The 24161-nt window shown below is 33.3% G+C and overlaps 1 protein-coding gene across 1 annotated transcript; it reads right to left on the bottom strand.

Annotated features, from left to right (window-relative positions):
• Nucleotides 1-10622: 10622 nt before the first annotated feature.
• On the bottom strand, nucleotides 10623-19175 carry LOC123311149 (endocuticle structural glycoprotein SgAbd-2-like). Its single transcript, XM_044894947.1, has 4 exons — nucleotides 19028-19175; nucleotides 12942-13210; nucleotides 11548-11821; nucleotides 10623-11079 (listed from the first exon to the last, which is right to left on the bottom strand). The coding sequence occupies exons 1-4, from the start codon at nucleotides 19037-19039 to the stop codon at nucleotides 10993-10995; spliced, it is 642 nt and encodes a 213-aa protein (XP_044750882.1). The 5' UTR covers nucleotides 19040-19175; the 3' UTR covers nucleotides 10623-10992.
• Between the last annotated feature and the right edge of the window lie 4986 nt (nucleotides 19176-24161).

The following is a 24161-nucleotide window of genomic DNA, read 5'->3' as shown; positions in this document are numbered from 1 at the left end:
TTACAGTCACTGTTCGACTAAAGTGATGTGAGCGCCATCTTTGTTTCAAAAGTGTTTTTAGGACCTGAAAGCGTTTAAAATCTTAATTCGAGCGGCATTCGTTGAAACATATGAAAATTGTCAGATTTCAGATGGCCATTTTGATCAAAGATGCTTTGAATTCGATTCTCGTACCGCCTTTTGTTTATCTAGATCGTTCTACTATTTGCTGATTATTAAATTTTTTTTTTGTCTAATTTCTTGGCGAAAACCTCTCAATATGGTTCGAAACTTATTGCATGGTGAAGAACTGTGGATCAAATAAAATGGATTTTCCGAAATTAAGTTTTTTACTTCACTGAGGAAAATGGAAATGTGAGTGATACAACTGGTAACATGTGATTTTTATTTTCAGGGTTCCAAAGTGGATAAAATTTTCATGGCGTAGAGACAATGACTTTAGCAAACACAACTGACTACACCATGAACAGTGAACATGCTGTTGAGCACTGTTCATCCACGTTAATTGTTGTATGCAGTAAGTATACCTTGCAAGAAGGGCCTATTTAGGGGAATTTATGACTTTTATACGTCCATTCAAAGATTCTCAATTGCTACTCCTTCATTAAATTCAGAAATGCAAAGCTTTTATTGATTTCAATTTGGGAATCGAGTGACTGTCAAATTGATGTTTGGAAAGTCAAAGTTTTATGAAAAATGCTGTGAGTTTTTTCTTCATTCACCAATCAATTTGTTTATTTTGTGTTATAAAGAGACCATACCATAAAGACATCATGAAAAAGGCATAAAGAAACTATACTGACGGGCTAACATACAGGTCTTGTATATCTCTGTAGGGTTTTTTCAATTGTGGTTCTGAAAGTTCTGTAAATAATATGTGAGTAAGTGAAATGTGTATGCTATGATGGTATATTGAATATTGGTTCATATTAATTTCTGATATAAATTGTACAAATTCAACTAAGTTTATTAACTCGAAACAATGTATTGCACAGAAATAACACCTTTGACTTATAGCAGATCACCATATACTCTTGTGTCCTACTCAAAGCTTTATTCGTTGTCCATAATCTCAAATTTCTGTAAATTGTTTATAAATTGCAAATAAAAACATAGCACATCCAACAGCGTATTTCATTGGAATTACAACCACAAAACAAAACCATACTTTTTTTTTTGTCGCTCAGGATGTTTGTTTTCTGGTCGCAATAAAATCGATATTGAAATTCAATACGAGGAATAGATTTCAAATTTTGCGCCCTTCAATTATAAAACAGAAAACTGTTACTAAACAGTTTTCCTGTATCTATTGACAGTACGTTTTCAGCGCCATCTCACTGTCAATTGTGTTTTCACTTGCCAAAAGGTGGTCGGTTCTTAGTACTAGAGATATGAGGGCGTTTCCTATCTTGCTACTAATCTTTGATTAAAACGTTGAGGAAAAACACACAATTTTGTTGTCAGAAGATGAGGTTATTTAAAAATCAACTGACGGGTTTCAGCGTTTTCATTTTGAGTTATTGATTGAAAAAATATCAGTTTTATTCTTTACTTATACTCAATCATGTATATTGGATCTGCTTGTAAAGAGAGAGACATAAGGCAAGTGAACCTTCTTTTTCAAAATATATGCAAAAGGATTCATAACTTCCGGTATACCAGAACTCACTTAGGTATTTCAAATATAACGTCCTGTAAATTATTACATGAATTTTAAGTTCGCAAAGTATTTTGGGAGCTAACTTACTATAACTTTTGCTTACTTTTGGGATATGTCAAGCTCTACAATTCTACAATAACCGGTATTCGTTGATTTTGAAGTTCTTTGATGTTTTGTTCAAAACCCTTCAGTAAGAAGCACATCAAAATATTTCAAAGCCAAGAGCGATGTTGAAATAATTTATGAAGACACCAGGATATCGCGCTCAATGCTGAAGTTAAAAAAAATCATTACCAAAATTCGTCACTTGCTCATCTCCAAGAATAAATGCAACAGCAGTCAGTAGCCCGAAGCAAGGTAACTCATTTTGTCGCAATTCATATAAACGAAACAAGGACAAACATTCGAAAATATTCTTCGGATACATGTGTGATTATCATAAATAGGTAACGTTTTGGAGTTGAATTATAAAGTTCAAACAAATTATTTATTGCCGCAATACGTAAATCTCAGTTTGGAGAGGAAAATGAAGGTGTTCGTCCTCATAGTCAATTCTATAAACCACAGATAACAGAGAAAGAACTGAAATGAATAATTATGTGTGAATGAAATGGGGTTTCATGGATGAGCGGTGGCTTTACTGTTTCGGATAAAACCAATGGTACAGCTTCTCTGCGTATACTTTCTCTCGTGTTCTAAATGGAAATATTAATATCGAATGATATTTTGCTTTAATTGGTTGTACTAAATCAGTAATCAGTAAATCAGTAATTTCAGCCTTTTTAGTAGGTATTTATTGATCGATTCATAATTTCTCTATTATGAAGCTGGTGTGCTTTGAATTTCAACTTGAGTGCAAACATTCCAAAAAAACCTAATCTAGTGGAACACTAGTTTTATCAATGGAACTCATCTACTAAGATAAATATCGTTACAGCTACAGGGTCTGGTAGAAAGGACGGACGGTTAAAAAAAAAATCATAAAATCAGTCATTTTGACGTGGCATTGCTGGAGGCTTTCTTGGAAGTTCCAACCTGGTTTCTAGGCTTGGTGATGTTCATTGGTTCCTTAGTCTCCAGATTTTCTGCGATTTTTTCTTCAAGGATATACGAGGATCCCGAAGTTTCCTTTTCTGCTCTGGTTTTTTTCTTTCACACATAATTTCGAGATGGAAATAAAGTTGTATGACACCCCGTTACACTAACCTCTGAAAACTCATACATTATGCAATATTGTTTGATAACCAAAAATGTATTGCTAATATTCAAAAGAATAAAATCAGTATAGGTTAAACAGTAGATTTTTGAGGTCAAAAAAAAAAATTTTTTCCTTAAACTGTTTTTTACAATTCTGTCCTGATAAAAAGATACCTATAGCCATTTGGATTTTTATAATGAGCTGTGCCACTCCTGGAAAAACAAAATTACCTACCAGAATAACTACATAAATCTGTGACTCTACACATTTGTGGATTTTTAAACAGAGTTGTATTCAGCCAAATTACCCATTTTTTTTTTCAAATTTTACAGGTACATACTTTTTAATTTTCAAGACACAAATTCTTCGAAAACAGCGCATTATAGGAGAAAATATGAAGAATTTTTATTTTCCAAAACGTTCAAATATTCATTAGATCAACTTAGTTTCAAGAGTTGGGTATTTGAATTTTTGGTATTTTTATGGTACGTAATGGTCATAATGAGAAAACTGGACGACATGGGTGATATCTTGTGTCCGCAAAAGATTCTCAAATGCATGAAAAACTATATTCCGAAATGCACTTCATTCGATAAAACCGTTAGTGAGAGAGAACTAAAAATAACATTATACATTGTTTTTCAACACTCTGTATCTTTCAAACCGAGCCGATTCGGAAAAATGGTAAAGGAAAAAAGTATTTTTTTCGATTAAACCGTTTGTGAGATAGAACTAAAAATAAACTATTTTTATGGTTTTTCAACAGCCTAGTTTGATATCTTTCAAACCGAGCCGATTCGGAAAAAATGGTAATGGAAAAAAGTGTTTTTTTGACCTCAATAATCTACTGTTCAAATATATGTACGAGTCAAAGACATATGCTCACCCTGTATACAGGATGAGTCTTTCACTCGTGTAAATATTTCAAAAGCAGATTCTTGAGGTCAAAAGAAGCACTTTTTTTCCGAATCAGCTCGCTTATGTGGTTCGTACTACGTAGTATTGAATATAACCTTTTCAAGGTTAGATTTATTAATCAATATTTCAAGTGAAATAACATCCAATTTTACACCAAAAAGGTACCTACTTTGTACCGTTTTCGGAATAATTCGATTTGAAAATCATTAACTATTAACTGATGTTGGCACAAAGAAATGAGGAAGTAATCAAAGATTATTAGGTATTATATATTAGTATTAGTACCTATGCATTATGTTAATTAAAAATCTTTTGTCGCCTAAATGAGACCTCATCGATTAAACAAATTCATGTTAAAAAATTGTGATTGATGGCTTTCCTTTCTTGTAATGATTATTTTTCTTCAACGCCCTTTGTCTGGAATACGGATGGCCTTACGAAAATTTTTTACTGAGCAAACCGCAAATATTTTTCATATTTTTCCAGTTTTCTACCTATCCTAGAGACGGGGTCACCTTTTTTAGAAGCACTCTGTATTGCTCGTTCAAAAAAATTGTTCGACAAATGAAAGTTGATATTCTAGGCTGGAACGTTATCTTCAATTTTAATCTTTCAAATTCGTTGAAACTATCAATTAATCTTGGTAGATTAACTCTGTTCAATTAGTCTATGTTCATCGCAGCTAAATTTTGAAAGAATCTGCTAGGAGTTTTTCTTAAAAAGTTTGATATCAAACTGATAATGCCATTGGAATATTTATATACCAACCTATTTTTAGGTGGCAATGCAAGTTAAGCGTAACTTGCACTGCCACTTATAACTTATAACTCATATCCCTCGATATAACCTTAAATAGTCAAAGGCGTACTCGACGCCCAATTTTTTAAAACGCAGGTTATCCTTATGTTTATTCATCATTCGATCATGCCATACTTAGAATGTTTGATAATATGTGCTTCATTCATGGGTTTATGAATCGATAGACGACGAATCTACTGCCAATTCTTCAGCATAATCGTATCCGCAATATCATGATTTACTACTATTAGTAGCAGTTATTCTCAAGATAGAAAATTAAATGAAAAATTAAATACAATTCCAGATATTCCTATCTGGAATATGGAAATACGTTTCTTCGATATAATTTTGAGTCCTTTATATGGAGATTTCCGAAGAAGAAATTCCCAACAGTTGCTAATTTTCCGCAGAAAAATTTTTATTCGCAGAATCCATTCTTCGACGAAGATGTTGAACAATATTCACAAGAAGAGTCTTCTTGATGACCTTCAAAGGTAATAAATCTCTTGCCGGGAATATAAATTTCACAATCTCTTTGATCGATCCTAATCAATATGCATAATAAAACCACAAAGAATACATGCTCACAAGGAAATATCAACGATCTCCTATGTGAAAAAATTCGAGAGAAAGGATGCATTTTTCTTTATAATTGAATCAGTAGGAGCGCTGGATTGATTTTTTCCAATTTCATCCTCGCCTTCGACTGCGCTGCGGTTATGGTCGGAATATTTATGAATTCTCAATCGTCAAAAGACAAGTTCTAGAAATTCTTGCCCGCCTTGTGAAACACTTCAAATACTCCAAAAATCCCATCTCTAAAATCCCTTTTTTTTCTATTACACCGGTGCCGTTCGCTAACCTTAATCTTTAAAATCTTTTATGTTCGACTGCATCATAAACACTTTATTTATGAATTCGTTTAGTGTCCATAACCTACAAAGTTAGCTAATTTACCTACATGGGTGTTCGATTCCCAACCATTTGTTTCATTGAAATTTGAGGAATTTTTTTAGGGTTTCTATACAGGATGAGTCTTTGACTCATACAGTAAATTCTTGAGATTAAAAGAAACACGTCATTAATGTAAATGATGAAGAAAATGGGACCTGCATTACTGCCTTGTGCTACGACTGCTAGGCCTCTTTCCTTGACTACAATCTTGGATCTGTTTTCATTAATAATGACCCGTTGTTTTTGTTTTCTCTCTAAAAGATAAGAACTAATAAGAATAACTTTCCATGCCTGTGTTCGATTACTGACATCAGTTTGACTCTTAAAAATGAAAATAAATAGTTTGCTTAGTCATTCAGATCTACAGAGCTTCACCCATATCTTCGTATTATAGTAAAACGTCGATTGTAACCACCTGCTCACCATGTTCGTTCACATATGAAGGAGTAGATCGATTCGAGCATAAATAGGCTGTTACATTCATAAGTTTTCAAAATCAGATATGTATTCAATAATATTTTCAGATGATTTCTTCAGATACTTCTCAAACTAGTGTGAAAGCACATTTATGCGATCCTCAGATTGTGTGAATGTTCAACGAAGTGCATTCTTCTTCAAATAAAAAGTAACAGTTCTAAGAATTTATTAAGTGACATTATCATGAAACAATTTGGAGAATGCGCTGGTCGCTTTAGGTGTCTCATCGTGAATATAAAGCGTTTGGATATTTTTGTATTGTTCTCAACGTTCTGATTTATCAAGAAGTGAAATTAATGTATTTTAATGATAACACATATAAGGAAAATCAACACCATGCAGACAAATTATTGAATTCCTAAAAAGTCCTGCCCGGAAGGAAGTGTACAGGTTGGGCAAAATTGGTGATACCTGAACTACAACTTTTTAACCCAGCGAGATAGAGTAAAATGAATGTAACATTCATGTCTTTTTTTTTGAGACACTAATAATACCATCAACTGCATTCCTCTATCTTTTTTTGTTTTTGAGTTATAAGCCAAAATTTAAATTTTGAGCGATTTCAACTTTGCTCATTATCTCCGTTTCTGTTTGTGCTAGAATGTTGAAATGAAGACATTATACAGACACTTTTTGATAGCAATCCAGTGGCGTCCTATGATTTTTTTCCTACAGGTCTATTTGCTGAGTTATAACATAAAGTTGTGTTTTTTCTTACGAAAACAGTAGTTTAAAATGACTAAGAAAGAATCGCTATTTTTACCGTTTCAGAAATATATGATACATCGCCCTCAAGTCATTTTACTACTGTTTACATAAGAAAAAATACATATTTTTATCTATCCTTTTATATTATACTTTCGTTCAAGTAAAACACCCAACAACAAAATCAAAGAAATCCCAATTGACCACGAATACGTCAAATTTAAATTGAAATCAACAACAGTGAACTTCTTGTTGAATTAAACTATCCCAGGAATCAAACGAGATCGACGTTCAGCGGAGTCCGACAAGAAATTATAAAACTTTTTGAATTCGAAATTTTACTTTTTTGTACAATTCCAGTTCATTGACACACACTTCAGAAATGATTGATATTTTTGAATTGTAATCGAACCATTATTTTTGTAAACTAATAATTGATGAATTATGGAAGTACGGATATACCAATTACATTTATTTTTCCAATTTTGATTTAAATTTTAATTCAAAAGTTCATCAATTACCTTCCTACGAGAAAAGCATGTTTTCGGTAAATTCAAAAAGATTTATTATAATTAATGCAAAACATACATAAACTTTTAGAAATTCAATATATATCGTAATTTTTCTCATACATTATCTGTGAAGTAAAAGCGAGCATTCTGAAGCAATCCTATTATAGAAATTTTACAGTTTTATACCTTTTTAGTACAAGCTTAGCCTTAAGATTGAACACAGTTCATCAACCCTAAGGTGGTTCCTTAGTTCCTCCCCACTTATGAAGCATTTATATAACTTTATTCAACTTAATTTTATATCGAACTAACTGTCACTTAACTATAATTATCAGGAAGTACTAACTTTGTACAATTAAACCAGTCATAAACTCCATCATGTAGCATAGAAACTTTTCCGTCAAGTCAAAAAAGATTACCTAATATTATTATTCTTTAATATTTTCAGTCTTAGGTATTCGGCCTTTCATTTATTTCATAAGTTCGAATGGATAACACGGGTCAACACCAAATTTGACTTTGACTGCAAAGCATAAAATTTCGATAGATCTAAATAGACGAAAAAAAAATATATGGCATGAAAAAGTTTGCTTTTGTGTTTAGGAGACTGATTCAACGATAGCATTTACAGTAAAAACAAGCAACATGTGGAGCCCATGGCTTGTCTTGATTCCAAACAGGAATCAAATCTTCAAAATCTCGAAAAGCTGCAGGTTTCGACGGAATTTATCCCGAATTCATAAAGCATTTAGGCAAAAGAGCGTTGTCTTGGTTATTATCTTTTTATAATAATATTCTAAATACTGGCAATTTTCCCGCCGAGTTCCGAAAAGCGAAAGTCATAGGAATCTTAAAACGTGGAAAGAATTCTTCTGATCCCAGTAGTTATCGACCAATTAGTTTATTGAGTGTTCCTTTCAAAATTTTAGAGAGGCTAATTCTTTTTAGGATTGAATCGACTTTAGAAGACGCTTTACAAAATTGTCAAGGGGGTTTCAGGAAAAATAGAAATTGCTGTGATCAGGTTCTAAGCCTTACCACTTTTATTGAAACAGGTTTCAATAATAAATTGAAAACAGGAGCAGCATTTGTAGATTTATCGGCCGCTTATGACACGGTATGGAAGGATGGTTTAATTTTCAAACTTTATACTCATCTGAAGTGTGGAAAGATGGTTCGCTTACTGGAAAATATGCTGTCAGATAGAAGGTTTCGTGTTTTTGTAGATGATAACAGTAGTAATTTTAAAACTTTGAATAACGGTCTTCCACAAGGATCAGTTTTAGCACCTCTTCTTTTCAATTTATATTTGTGTGATATCCCTACGACTTCTTCTGAGAAATTTATTTACGCTGATGATATTGCCCTCGCTTTTCGTCATTCTGATTTTAGATGCATAGAAAATAATTTATCTACGGATTTAGAAATTTTGAGGAATTACTTTTTCGAGTGGCGTTTGTGTCCTAACCCAAATAAAACCGAGGTTTCGTGTTTCCATTTGAATAATCATCAAAAATATAGAAAATTGAGTGTTGTTTTCGGTAATTCTTTTTTGGAACATAACTTCAATCCGAAATATCTAGGTGTTAAGCTGGATTCCTCGCTGAATTTCAAAGCCCATTTGGAAAGTCTGCGTCTAAAGTTAAAAACCAGGAATAATATTCTCCATAAATTAGCTGGCACTTCATGGGGTGCTGATGCAGCCACTCTTCGAACGGCAGCCCTAGCTTTGGTTTTTTCGGCTGCTGAATATTGTTGCCCCGTTTGGATTAATAGTGCTCATGTGCAGAAAATCGATGCACAACTGAATCTTTCCATGAGAATCATAACTGGAACTATTAGATCTTCACCTATTCAATGGTTACCAGTTCTTTCAAACATTATTCCGCCTCATATTCGTAGACAGACTGCGGTTATGAATTCCTGGAAAAAATTCCAATCCTATCCAGACTCGTTCCCAATTCTATCCTATATTCCCGAAAATACCATTCCAAGACTGAAGTCGCGTAAACCTTTATGGTCCAACTCTTTTCTTAATTCGAATATAAGGGACAAAGACCTTTGGCAGTCTGAATGGAATAGGTGCACTATTTTCAACAAAGAATTAGTAATTGATCCTTCGAATAGAGTTCCTGGTTTTGATCTTCCCAGGAAAATATGGTGTATTCTGAATCGTATAAGAACAGGTCACGGACGTTGCAATAGCATGCTTTTCAGGTGGAATTCAGTTGAAAGCCCTAGTTGTGAATGCGGGGAACCAGAAGAAACCATAAATCATCTAGTTAATCATTGTCCAATTTATAAATTTCAGGATGGTTTTAGAGCTATACATGCAGTTTCCGAATCTTTTTTGAATTGGGTTGTCAATTTTAGGTCAATCTGACATATTGAATCTAATTTTATTATTTTACGTTTTTCTGCTTTTGTTTTCTCTTTATTTCAGATAACAGTTTCTGGTATCTTGGAGAAGACTTTCTGGATTTTCCTTTTGTTGGAGAAAGAATCAACTTTTGCAGTGCGAGATGCCCTTCAATATGGAATATTTCAGCTTATTTCGTGAACAATTACAATCCACTACACTCACGGGGAGAAAGGGTTTTTTTACTGAGGTTTTTCCCTAAGCTCTTGTATCATACACCAATTTGTATGGTACCCCGTTACGCTAACCTCTGCTAAAACTTTAACTCATACACATGCTATAATTATTGTTTGCTTTTCAAGATTGTAATGCTCTATATCAAAAGAATATATATATATATATATTCCAAACAGGAAAGTCAAAATATGCTTCATAGGCTTCAGAGAGAACGTGAGATGTCTTTAATTCGTATTTCACGTCACGAATAATAATAAATTGACCACATATAAAACAAAATGCATCAGCATCGTATTTACACTTTCTTGACGATATTTGAAGTTTGTCTGGGCTAGTAAACAACACCTAATCATTGTTTATGGCTCGAGTGCCCTCTAGCGGCACCTTGTAAACGTAAACACCCCACTCTCATCGGACGGTCTTTTTGAATTATTAAAAATTATTAAAAAAATTAAGAACGACTATTAATACTATAACTATCACAAAAGCAAACTTTGTACCAAAAAAAGTTATTTTCTTTTCGTTTTTGTGCATAATTAACCGGAAAATCCTAGTATAAACGTTAGGACAAAAAACAAAATTTTTTTTGTAGAGTCGTGTAATAAAAGAAGTTGAATTATATAAATGATAAACAAATATTTGAAATGTTTGAAAATATTGATACGAAAACTATCTTTCCATATTTGATTCAAAATATAATTAAGGATCTTAGTTATTCCATGCTAACCTCCCTTTTCCTGAAATCTTGAAATATTTTGTTTTATATTCACTTACTATTACATTCTGGAGAAAAACACTGCGACGGTAGGTATAAATTTTTATATTTTATAAAAAAAATATAATATATAATAACACTTATCATTCTCAATACTTTGTTTACCTATCTAAGACATTATTCTTAATTTCATAAGTCATGTCGTCAGTCTGAAGATGTGTGTAAATAATAACATAATGCTGGTAAAATACATCAAAAGGTGGTGCATGAAGAAAGATTAAGCAATATCCCCTGACATTTTGTGCAACTACACATTAAATTTGCATTGTACAATAAATGGGATTTGAACACAATTGCAATTGTTTCGGAACCAGTAACTTGTGAAGTTGTATGTGTGAAGGTATCAGAATTGATATTTTTTTGAATTCACTAAAAATCACATTTCATTTGGGTGTGAAATCATTGTTGCCTGTATTGTCCGTTATCCTCGTATTGTTTGACATTTTGAGAATTGGGATTTTCTCGAGCTTCTCTTTCAGCTGCTTCCTGGAAGAAAATAATTCATTGAAATGTAACACATCCAGAATATATCATCAGTTTTAGGGCCAATTGAGAGTGATGTTTTTTAAAAATATTTTCAAAGAAATCCCCGATTGCATACCGACTTTCTTGGAGTTAGTTTCAAACAAAATTTGTTAATTATGAACCGTTTCAAAACTCTCACTCAGATATACAGCAGATTCATTCCCAACTTGGTATGAATTCAATGAAGAAAAAATAAATGTTTCGCCATAGTTAGGCCAAATCCGGTGGGGCAGTCCATGAGATTTTTATCTAGTGTTATCTCAATACCCTTCCCCTCCCTTTCTATTAGCATGACATGACTGATTGAGGAGAGAAGGAAACAAAGTAAACTTACGCTATTTTATCTGATTTAGGAAAAAATCGCTTAGAATTTGAGCTTTCTGTTGAAATCTAATTTCCATCTTATAATTATTATGAATCCTTTCTTACCTGTTGAGCTCTGATTCCTTCATATATCAGGTCCAATCCCTTTTGCACTTCAGGACTGACTGGAGGTGGAGTTGGCAAATGGTCACCTGATGGGTGGAAACCAGTTTCATCAGCATAATAATGTACTGTTATGTTTTGACCATCTGGAGAAGTATAGGAATAGGATCCTTGCTGAACCTGGGCATTCAGATTCTGGCCCTCATTATCTGGATCAGGCCCAAGGTTCTTTAGGTATCCTTCCTCTTCGGTGAAGATGTCATTACCAGTTTCCCATCTGTTAATAGAAACATGGATTTTGAATTTTTTCTCAATGGAGTTCTATTTTTAGTCATACTTCGCTGGTTTTCGTTTATTCAATATACATATTGCTAATTATTTCGGACTAAATCATTCAATTTTCCGGGATTGAATAACCTAGCAGACTGACAATTTTCTTTCGATTTTTCATCCAAGAAATTTCATTGAAATAGGGTGAGAATAACAACCCCTATTTTATTTTGCATCAGAATTTTTTAATGTTGGTGCATTTTCGTATATTCAATGAAATTATTTAGAAAGGGTAATTTAATTCTAGACTTTCTTCCATAAAATTTTTCCGTTGATCACAAAAATATTAAATGATAGAGAGTCTCTCCACATAGAATCACAGTTTGTTATTAGGTACAATGCTTTGAAAATTCAAGACGGCTACTTCATAATGACTTTGAATTTTATTTCTTCAGTTCTTCCAATAACACAATTAGAAATTGAATAATAATTGAAATGAATAATAATGACAAAATACATGACTTTAAATGAAGTCGATTATTTTATTATTTATAATATTAAATAAATTTATTTTGGCAAATACAAACTTTCACATCAATTTAGAAACACACTGTATATTTGGTATCTATGAATGGAAATGCAAACCAGGGTTTCGGAATGAAATGGAAAAAATTTCATAGAAGATATGGGGGCATTTGAAGGGTAACAAAAAAAACATATTTTGGAATAACTGTGAATGAGTAGTAGGTTCTCATATACATGCTCCGTTTTTAATTTGATTGGAATTGGTACTATCAGAGAACCAAATATTTATCTGATTTAAGCTATCTCGATGCAATATTCATAAAGTTATCTGCCTATGATAATAATTTAAAACCATGAGTTTCAAAATAAAATAACATTGCACCAAGAAAGGGTTGAAATAGTATGAGAATTTGGAAATATTAATTTTCTAGTTTAAAAGGCTGACTAGTTTCTTCAAGGGATGATATGTTTTGAAATGTGAAATTGTCATATCAAATTCACTGGATCCCCTAGTAGGATTTATATAAATTCTCCATCCTTGTTGAATGAGCCGTTTCAGGCGAATCGAGACACTAAAGTATAAATATAAATTTATTACTTACGATGCTTTGTAGCTTCCATCAGTTCCCTGTTCCTTATCGAATCTGATAATCGGGATGAATGTTGTAGTCCTGATTCTTTCGTTTGGTTCAGATTTCACTTGGGAATGATATTGCTGCCTGTTATTGTCCTCGTTTTGATATTGCTCAGAATTTTCCTCATTATCTAGTTGGTTATTCTGTTCCTGTCTTCGTGGTTGGAATGGTTGAGGTGATCTTCTTGCCTGGTAATTTTGCCCAAAGGCAAACGCCACAAAAACACTTACAATGATCTGCAAAGATAAAGAACAAGAATATAATAAAATATTCTTTGGTCGAAGTGAACTATTGTAATTGCATTGGCATATTTTCCTCCGAATACCCATTCGTCACAAAATGCAAAAGGCAATTTCGTAAGAAGCTTTGTTTTAAAAAGAGGATATTTAGAGAAAATCTTCATTCACAACTTTTCTGATCATTTCTTCCGGAACTGTGATCTTCGTATAAACATTAACAAGTGAACGGATGAAGTTGATAAACACTAACAAATTATTTTTCAAATCAGGGAGTATAAGCATCATGCTATGGGCCTACTTTAAATTCTGGATTGAGTCATTTTTTGGGCACACGCAATTTTAATAGCAATGTTTTGGGTTGAAAATATTGAAGGGGATTGTGTTGCTCTGCGACCTTAGATCTATTGTGCCCTACATCAGAGCCATATTCGCATCTGTGTCGCCTAAAGCTCGCCATCACTGGATGACGAGCTCTGAAACTCTGAAACTGTTCAGAGTTCTAATGAACTATAGTATCTGAAATGGCTTTAAGGAGATTACTTCCTCCGTCTCACAAATTTCTCGAATGAAGCATTTTTTGCTTCGGCTTGCAATTGCGAGGCAGATGCATTACTTCACCAGGTGAATTGGAGTTTCTTCCTCTTCCCCAACAGAATAGACACTCGTCAGTTTTTGCTACACCAATTCTCATAAGGTGATTTCTGAGGCAACTTAGGAGTTGTAGCATATTCTTGCAAGCCAGATACTTCTTAGATCTCGTAGTGTTGGAGTTTTACCTAAAGGAATTTTTGGAATGATGCAGCCTCGGAAGATTCTGCCAGAAAGTTCTCTTTCAGTTTTTTTCTGCTCCTGAAACTTTATTTGTAGGCACATTTTCCTATACCTACCACAGAAGCTGGTATAGGCCAAGGAGAGAGTTTTTATCTTTCCTGTCTAGTGTATTGGCCTCCTCATGTCCTTCAATTCCTGAGTAACTATAAACCTAGACTAAAAGGACCTTTGTAATCCTTGCCTTTTTTCTTGGGTTTTCTTCGGCACTTCCATACCATATTAGAATAGATGAATAACTGTCAGAATGTATCGCAAAAGAAATATTAAGGTCAAAGTTCTCTTCTTATATTCAGAACTCACTACTGTTAACGATAAATCTGTGCGACCATTCAATTTATTGCGAAGTTATTAGAAGAATATTACTTGCGAAGGCACATCAGTTTTTGTTTTCGTCCTACCACTATCCAGTGAATTCTATTGTTGATACTTTTTAGTAACACTATGACCCCTTTTCGATAGTTTCTTTCTAGGTGCATCTCCACTCGTCTTTAGATACTGACAAAGTTGCATAGTGATGGATTGGATTGTCAGTCAAGTAGGATAAGATATCAAAGTTACCAAGTGTTTTATTATCGCCTCATGAAGCACCTACTGCAAATGGGTCTACCAGTAACTGAACAGTGCAGATTATGTGGGGAAGAGGATAAAGCTCCAGATGACCGAGTGACAGAAAAACTTGCCATTGCTGACCAACGTAAAAAATTCTTTGAAACTGCTTGATATTGCTGAGAAACTTGCAGGACCGAGAAGGTAACCTCCTTGAAAACATACTAGACACTACAGTTTATTAGAACTCTAGAACTAGAAGGAGAGTTGTATACTGCGTAATGGCTAGAACACTAGAACAGTTCTGATGGGAAGCCATTATATTATAAGGTTGCAACCCCCTTCAAATTCTATACAAATACAGGGTGTGTCTCTGACTCATACAAATATTCTAACAGTAGATTTTTGGGGTCAAAAGAAACACTTTTCTCCCTTACCATGTTTTCCGAATCGTCTCGATTTGAGAGATACGGGATGTTGAAAAACCATAAAAAAATGTTATTTTCAGTTCTCTCTCACTAACGGTTGTCTCAAATGGAATGAAGCTCGAAATATAGTTTTGCATTTATTTTATTAATCTTATATACTGGCTGTTGAAAAACCATGAAAAAATGTTATTTTTAATTCTCAAAGACCGTTTTATCGAATAGAATAAATTTCGGAATATGGTTTTTCATTTATTTGATTGATCTTTTTCGAACACAAGATATCACCATGTCTTCCAGTTTTCTCATTATGACCATTATATACGTACCATAAAAATACCAAAAATTCAAAGAACCCAACTCTTGAAACTAAGTTGTACGCTATCTAATTAATATTTGAACGTTTTCTAAAATAGAAGTATTCCTCATATTTTCTCGTATAATGCGTTTTCGAGTAATTTGATGTTCCAAAAAAAAAATGTATCTGCAAAATTCGCAAAATTGGGTACTTTGAACGAATGCAACTCTTTTCAAAAGATCCACAGATGTAAAGTGTCACAAATTTAGCTAGTTATTCTGAAGGTATTTTTGTTTTTCCAGGGGTGGCATTATAAAAACATGATATGGCCATGTGATTTTATCTAGGCCGAATCGGAAAAAAATTGTAGTGAAAAAATGTGTTTCTTTTGACCTTAAGAGTATACTGTTAAAATATTTGTACGAGTCAAAGACTCACCCTGTATAATCCATCTACATACTCTTTCCTAAAAAAAATCAATTTGTTGAAATTCTTCAGCTAGGAAATAACAATTTCACGTAGGTGAATTTTGAATTTGCATTGAAAGAATTCTTAATCCCAAAAAAAATATGCATCTGCCTCAGAGGAACATGAATATTTCCGAAAAATAATGAACAACAACATTCAGGAATATCACAAAAAGCTTCCACATATGGTTTCCCACTACCTAATGGAATTTCAAAAAATTGTCAGACTAAACTAGGTATGCAGGAAATGAATTAAGGCAAGTTAGTGAGGACGTTTCTTCGCCTAAATTGGATTTTCTACCAGAAGTATAAAGTACCAAGTCTTTAAGCAACTGGCTCAATTGTTGTTCAGGGTGTGAATATATGAATACGAGAAATTTTTTGAGAATTCAGATTCAGATTCAGACTCAGAATTCAGATCTCTACTTCTCTATATCCTGCCCTAGTGGAATAAAGACAAAGCATAATGCTTCGTATCTCGGGATGAAAATCCACTATCACCGAAGTAATACATAAGTAAGTTATAACTTTTCAAATTTGGTCGATGTTTAAGCTGTCCCATTTCATTTCCTGCTTCGTTCATTTTCATGAATCTGGAAATATACACGGTGAATTTCTTCCATTGGGTAATCATTAGGGGGCTATAAAGGTATCTGAACAGTTACTTGTCGAAAAAAACCCACACTATTTTTCGAAAAGGAATCACCTTCGTAATTTCTAATTGAACATTCACACTCTGTATATTACACATATTGCCATGAAAATGGCACTTTTTTCTGGCAATTTCATGTTCTCACAATATCTCAACGTTAAACTTTTACGAAACTACAGATACTCAAATAATTATCAATCATGGTATATCATGGCATTGTCGTTCATAATTTTTATTTTTATAGATAGGTAGATATGTTGGTACTCTCTTCATATTTTCCATATTTCAGTGCAAAATCATATTTGAGAAAAAAATATTGCAATTTTTCTCCATAGTACTAAGAATATTTTCCTACAGAGTTATGCAGTATTAAATTTGCATTTGTGTTATGACGTGGTATAATGGTACAAGAAGATTGAAAAAATGGACAACAAACGACAATTTCAAGTAATCGAAAAAAAAATTTTGAGAAAGGTTGAATTATTTTAGTCTCTGCTTCTATGGATGAAAGGAATTAAATTAATCTAAAATGGTGAAGTTCGTTCAGAGATGCCAAGAATGCTTATTCACTGAATCACTTCCTTCGTACAACCCATCTCGACTATAATTAATCGTAATCAGATGCGACCATCTGCAAATTCTCCGACAATGTCATCTTAAATCGCATCGACCGCTATTCGGTTGCACAACAATTGGAAAATGAAGAAGAACGCTCCTCAATTTGCGAAGATGGATATGAGGTCGCACTCCCTCATTGGTTACGTAAACGGCAGACAAACTGGTTGTGAATCGTAGGAAAGGAGTACGATAATGATTCAGTTTACGATCACATTGAAGTCATAATTGGAAAAGAAATAAATGTTACTGTTACACCGTATCTATTACAAAACACATTGAACTTATTACATATTGGATTCGCAGCAAATTGTTGTCTGGATTCTAATAATCTTTAAATCGAAACATTTTCGGTAAGAGGGGTTAGTGGTTCCATGGAAAGTTTCAATTTTTGACATACATAATGTATAATCGAAAAAGATTTTTCGATTTTTTTCATCGGGTAAACTTTGCAACAAAATGAAATAACGCCATGTAGTATATAGGAACAAATTGCTCTTTTGAAAATCAGATTATTTTCTTCCAATGATCTCCCCTTTATAATTAGAATTTGAAATGTTGCAAATTACGCTTTCATTAAAATCAAGTATCCTTTTCCATTATTTTCTTAATTTGTTGATAGACTCTGGATTGAGTGAAACTGTGGGCATTTTAGGTAGTCTGAAAGTTATTCATTACTAGGTGTACAGGTTGGGCAAAATTCGTTGTCTACTGAGGGGATCTCGAGAACTATAGAAGCTAGAAGAAAACGGATGACACATTCTCGGGTTTTTTCGTGACTAATCCAAATCTGAAAACAGAATCGGTCTATCCTTTTTAGATTTCGAGTTATAAATAAAAATTGAGATTTGGAAGATTTAGAAAAGTTCTCATAACTTTTTTTTCTATTAAGTTACAGATCTGAAACTTGAACCTTCTTAGGCACTTTCATACGTAGAATCTACTGACGAAATATTTTTTTCCAATTCAAAAATATCAAATTCAATAAAAGTTTGTATTTAAAAAATGAAAGTTCACCTAATGATTCGAAATAAAAAAATATTTTTAGCTCATCAGTGGATTCTACGTAAAAAAGTGCTTGTAGAAGGTTTAAGTTTCAGATTTGTAACTTCAAAGACAATAAGTTATGAGAACTTTATGAAATTGTCAAACTCAAAAACGAATGAGTATAGTAGGTAGCTGCGGTTTTCAACATTCTTTGTTTCGCCGAAAATGAGCTCGGAAATGTGTCATCCGTTTTCTTCTAGCTGCTATAGTTCCCGATATCCTCTCAGTAGACAACGAATTTTGCCCACCCTGTACAAATTGAAATATACACCTCTTGCAACAAGTCACTCTATTCGTTTTTCGAAAACCGTCGATACACGTGAAGTTTTCTTTACAGGAGAACTTTTCTTGATGAACAATTCACTTCCCCAACTTGATTTTCCTATCGTCCTGAGCTACCCCTTCAAATTCTTGAAAAGGAAATATTGGTTTACTCATTTGGAAAGTCATCTTGAACAAATGAGGATGATTTTTTAGCAATATCTTGAATAATTTCAAATCGTGCAATCAGTACAGTAAAAGGAGATCATATCTTCTAATTTTAATCTTTCACTGGTATCATTTTGATTTCCATATTATTTCAGAATTTAAATTCTATTTGCTTGACTATCTGCATACATACTCTTTCTTTATTCGATTATGACCTATAACAAGTGAAGTGAAGAATAAGGAAAATAATTGATTGAATACAGCGTAGAAAACGTTCGCATAATATGAATGTACAAATTTTCGAAATATCCAGCGTGAAAAGTTGACACAATATCCTATTAAAGGTGAATTTTTCCAGGCATCATGGTGGAAATATTACGAAGCACACTATGAACACTGAGTTCCGAGAGTTTACGCTCAAACCTACTCACACCTTCCACAGGTAAAGGCAAGAGTTTATGCAAAGGACGCACCGAGAGTGAAAGGACACACTAACTTACTTACCAAATGTCTCATTTCGCTGAGCACTTTGGAACTAATGGAGTCGAATCCGATCTATATCATATTTATACCTTCCACTCTTCTTGTGAAGATTACCACTCCAATTATCAGCTTATGGCATAACGATTATGTTAAATGTTTCTTCAAAGCCGGTAAAATCCCTGTGCCTTAGAAGTCTCAAATTGTGTAGAACTGAGGATATTTCGACAGAATGAGATTTCATCTACTTTTATATAAATGTTTGGGTTCTGATTGGATGGAAAATTCATCGCTATAAAGTATATAATATTAGTGAAAAGAAAATCGCGAAGGCGACTAGAAATATTGAGAATTCTTTTATATAGCTCGGTAGAAATGACAACATGCAAAAAAAAGATTTCATTCGGATTCATACTCGTACTTTGATGAAAGATTTCCTGAAAGCCAGTTCAAATTAGAGCCGAGTTCAACATTGCTCTTAGTTCAACCTATCAAAATTGTCAAATTTGAGCTGGGTTCAAACTTAAACTCAGCTTAAAATTGAACTGGAGGTACAGTGCCATAGTCGCTGAATATAAATATTACCATGCGTTTTAGTGTTTACAATACTTCTACTATTTTGAAATTCGGTTTGAGTGTTTTCATGCCCTATAGAGCCGATAAAACTATCTATACAGAGTGGGCTTTTTAAAACGAAACAGACGATATAACGGGCGGAATAAATTTATTTCGAAAAAATGCTCGGACACGTCGATTTTTGTTTCGAGGGGGACAACTTTTGAGGTCAAATTCACAACTATATCGCTTCAACCCTTAGTGTTAGAACAAGAACCCCTAAATTTTTAATAGGGAAGATAGGGTGAGTGATACCTCATTTGAAAGGACTTTTTATCCTGAATTCTGCGTATTTATTTTTTTCTCATTTATTGCATTCTTTGTCGAGATATTTAATTTTGAATTTCGTACAGTACCAGTCATTCCGCTAACCATGCTATGTGAAATCATCAATTATTTGACTAATTCATTCTGTGGTTACGATGGTAACCGTTAATTGTCAACATTAGACAACGAAATAATAATTATTGGTAATTATTTTTTTCAACAATTGAGGTGGTTGTCACGTCTGTTTCATTTAAAAAGCCCACCCTGTATCGAATTGAAATTTTTTTGAGGATTTCTTGGTGAAAAAACAGTTTTTTGTTGAAGGAACTAGAGAAAATTGGTATCCGAGGGGCTGCTTTCAAAATATTTGAAATCGAAAATTGCTTGATTCATTCAGGTGATGAGCAGAATTCATAGAGTCAAACATGGTGTAGGTACCATAGAGAATAATCCTATAGGACCGAAAACTTATTATGTATGTATTTGAATTATTTGTTTACTTTAAACAACACAGGTACAGGGTGTCCGAGTTAAAGTATCCCTATACTTTATTGTGGAAACTAAAGGAGCTAAAAGAAAAAGTTGAATAAAAAACTTGTTTGTAATCGATTGACCTTTTATTTTTTATAACCCACCTTAATACAAGGTGCTCCGTTTTCTCCCTGTTGGTATCACCTTTCTTATTTTAAATAGAACACTCTGTATATTATTACATTTTTGAATTCCTTGTCAAATTTTAAGGTAACTTTGGTATGACAACCATGGTCCCAATTTTGACAGCTGTAGGTGCTCACTAAAATAGCTGATACCAATTTTCTAATGAATGTATCAAAACCAAATTTGGCCAAGTTTTTGTCAACATATTGGATCATAGGTACTTCTCAAATTTTGGCAATCTGATATACAGTGTCTTCTAAATTAAAGTTAGAAATTCAAATAGAAGTTCAATCAAAACTAAATTTTTTCAAAGGGCAACCTATATTTTTTTCTTATCAATCATGTAGAGCAGGTTAAAATGAGCAAAAAATGTTATTAAACTTTTTCTGTAAGGTAAATAGTTTCAGAAATATGGTGTGCATTCTCCCGTAAGAACTTACTATAATTATTAATTAGTGTTGCTGCTATATGGTTGGTTTTGAGTTTTTTGATCAATTTAATTAACTAGATTGACACAAAAACTCTTTTACTCATAATCAGTACTCGCTCCCAATAAAATTAAATTATTTCAATTTTAAAGGGGGACTTAATTAACAGATACATTTTTCTCAAAATAATCAAGGACTTAACTGACAATACAAAAAAAAACTCAAAAATACGCTAGCAGATAAGTGCTAGTTTCCATAAGTACCATATTCTATCAGCTTAATTAATTAATTGTCGTTGGTTCTTACAGGAAAATGTACTTTTTCGTCCATATTTCTGAAACTATGCACTTTACAGAAAAAGTTTGAATACATTTTTTGCTCATTTTAACTTACTTTACTTACTCTACATGATGTAGCGGAAAAAAATATAGGTTGCCATTTGCAATAATCAAGTTTTGATTGAACTTCTATTTGAATTTTTAAAGACCCTGTATATCAGATTGCTAAAAATAGGTAGGCAAAATTTGGTTTTAATACATTCATTAGAAAACTAGTATCAGCTATTTTAGTGAGCACCTACAGCCTACAGCTGTCAAAATTTTAGGAAAAAGTCGAATATCTCGAATCGTTGCATGGTCCATGGTTGGCATACCATAGTTACCTTAAAATTTGTCAAGGAATTCAAAAATGCAATAATATACGGGGTGTTCCATTTAAAATGAAAATTGATACCAACAGGGAAAAAACGGAGCACACTCTATTAAGGTGGGTTATAAAAAATAAAAGTTCAATCGATTACACACAAGTTTTGTATTCAACTTTTCCTTCTGGCTCCTTTAGTTTCCACAATAAGGTATAGGGACACTTTAACTCGAACACTGTACCATTTTGTCATATGCTGACAATAGCCTGCTTTTGTGCACAAATGATATGAGGAACTAAATGAGCGAAATGTTATCTATGAATTCGAAAGGCATTGAGTGGTGATCATCAATGATCATTGATGAATCAGAAATATATTTTCAAGATGGCCAAAGAGTAGGACAAAATGTGAATGGTAGCAATATACTAATTAATAAGGCAACTGTAGGATTATGCTAGCGAGTGTTTTTATGACAGTATCTTTCTATTGGTAGGTATATTTCTTGAGGGATTTTATATCAAAAATTAATATTCAATGTAATTAATTATAGGTTTACGTGGATAAAACATTATCGAGAATGAAGTGGCGTGAAAAGAAAATTGAACAAACTAATGATGTTTCCACATGGAAAGAAGGAATCTATTCTCTCCACACATCCATTGAGAATTTTGTCATGCACCCTCTACCACGGATGAAATGGTTGAAAACTTTTTGAAGATCCACCAATACAAGTAATAATGTCAAAAATACTCATTTCATTGAAAATAGTTTCAACGAAACTCATTATTGCATAACTTCAACCTAAACCATCTGAGAAAATGATAAAAATATTAAAAGCTAACCTGATAAAATATCCTTCAATTCAAAATGAATACAATTCCCTATCGTCAAAATAACATCCATTACTTTCGGACTAATTCATTGCATCATACATGTTCCCACACAAAAACCGAAATGAAATTCACTGAAATCGGGTGTGACGCTCCTGCTACAAATTATAGCCGGCTCCCTTGTGAAAACCACGTTGCTCCAACCTGCCATCCTCTTAATGTCACGCACCTACTTCAAGGTGAATAATGTTGATGATTGGTTGAAATTATCCCATATTCACTTTCTCCGCTACCATTATTCGATTTATGGACAGGAAAAGGATCGTGGAATTCAACCTCATAAGACACTTCTAAAGAACTGTCGACCATTATGAAGCTGGATACTGATTGGAAATTCAACAATTTTGTCATGTTCTCAAAAAATATCCCGGTTCAGAATTGAGAATGATATTGGAGCTTTGGAATTTAGAAATTTGTGGTGGACCTGGCGCAAATGGAGGACATAAGTTTCTTTTTGAGGTAGTTCGGAAATTTTTTTCTGAATGGAAGTGATATCAAGCAGTAGGAGTTTCTCATTGGGAAGCTCTGTCCTATATATCTGAGATCCAAAAGCTCCTGCTGTCGGCGTGTTTTCTAGTCTGCGTGTCGCCAACTTCATGCGGAAGAACAATAGGTCTCATGGCATTCGATCAGCCTGGAATTGACTACGAGCAAGAAGTCAAATCAGTACGAGGTGGTCAGCGTCCGTTTTGTCCCATACGTAGTCATCAAAATAACTTACCTAATCAAAAATTTCCTGAATAAAATATTCAAGGTGGCGCACTTATGAAATCCGAAATTCCCACTAAATTTCAATGATTTTCAAGTACAGGGTGGGCAAAATTCGTTGTCTACTGAGAGGATCTCGCAAACTATAGCAGCTAGAAGAAAACGCATGACACATTTCCTAGCTCTTTTTCGGAGAAACAAAGAGTGGTGAAAACCGCAGCCTCCTACGATACTTCATTTTTGAGTTTGACAATTTCGTAAAGTTCTCATAACTTTTTTGTCTTTGAAGTTACAAATCTGAAACTTGAACCTTCTACTGGCACATCTTTACGTAGAATCCACAGATGAGCTCAAAATATTTTTTCATTTCGAATCATTAGGTGAACTTTCATTTTGGTAAATGCAAACTTTTATTGAATTTGATATTTTTGAATTGGAAAAAAATCTTTTTCCAGTAGATTCTACCTATAAAAGTACCTAAGAAGGTTCAAATTTCAGATCTGTAACTTCAAAGACAAAAAAGTTATGAGAACTTTTTGAAATCGACAAAATATCTATTTTTGTTTATAACTCGAAATCTAAAAATGATATTCAGTTTTCAGATTTGGATTAGTCATGAAAAAAGAGCTCGGAGTGTCATCCATTTTCATCTAGCTGCTATAGTTCTCGAGATCCCCTCAGTAGACAACGAATTTTGCCCACAGCTATGTGGTAGGTGACTCCGTCATGACATCAGATAACTTGAAAAGATTCTTGTATCGTGTGATTTGATGGGTAAACAGTAAATTGAGATAGTGTTGACAAAGTGCTATTATTGCTACCTTATTTCACCCCATTTTTACGTCGGTTGGTATTGTTGAAGGGTTCAAACAAGATGAAAGTCGATGGTTGGTGAATATAGGTTGCTCTTTTTCTGAAAAGGATAAGTTTTTATTGCAACCTTGTATAAA

The sequence above is a fragment of the Coccinella septempunctata genome, chromosome 4, assembly GCF_907165205.1.
Source record: "Coccinella septempunctata chromosome 4, icCocSept1.1, whole genome shotgun sequence".
Classification (NCBI taxonomy): domain Eukaryota; kingdom Metazoa; phylum Arthropoda; class Insecta; order Coleoptera; family Coccinellidae; genus Coccinella; species Coccinella septempunctata.
This window is presented reverse-complemented; position numbering and strand designations above follow the sequence as displayed.

Excerpts from the sequence above, each read along its gene's own strand:
- LOC123311149 (XM_044894947.1), bottom strand. Across the intron at positions 11,822-12,941 it reads GATGGAAGCTACAAAGCATC|ATGGGAAACTGGTAATGACA; the intron begins GTAAGTAATAAA and ends TTCTATTAACAG. Across the intron at positions 11,080-11,547 it reads AAGGAATCAGAGCTCAACAG|GAAGCAGCTGAAAGAGAAGC; the intron begins GTAAGAAAGGAT and ends ATTTTCTTCCAG.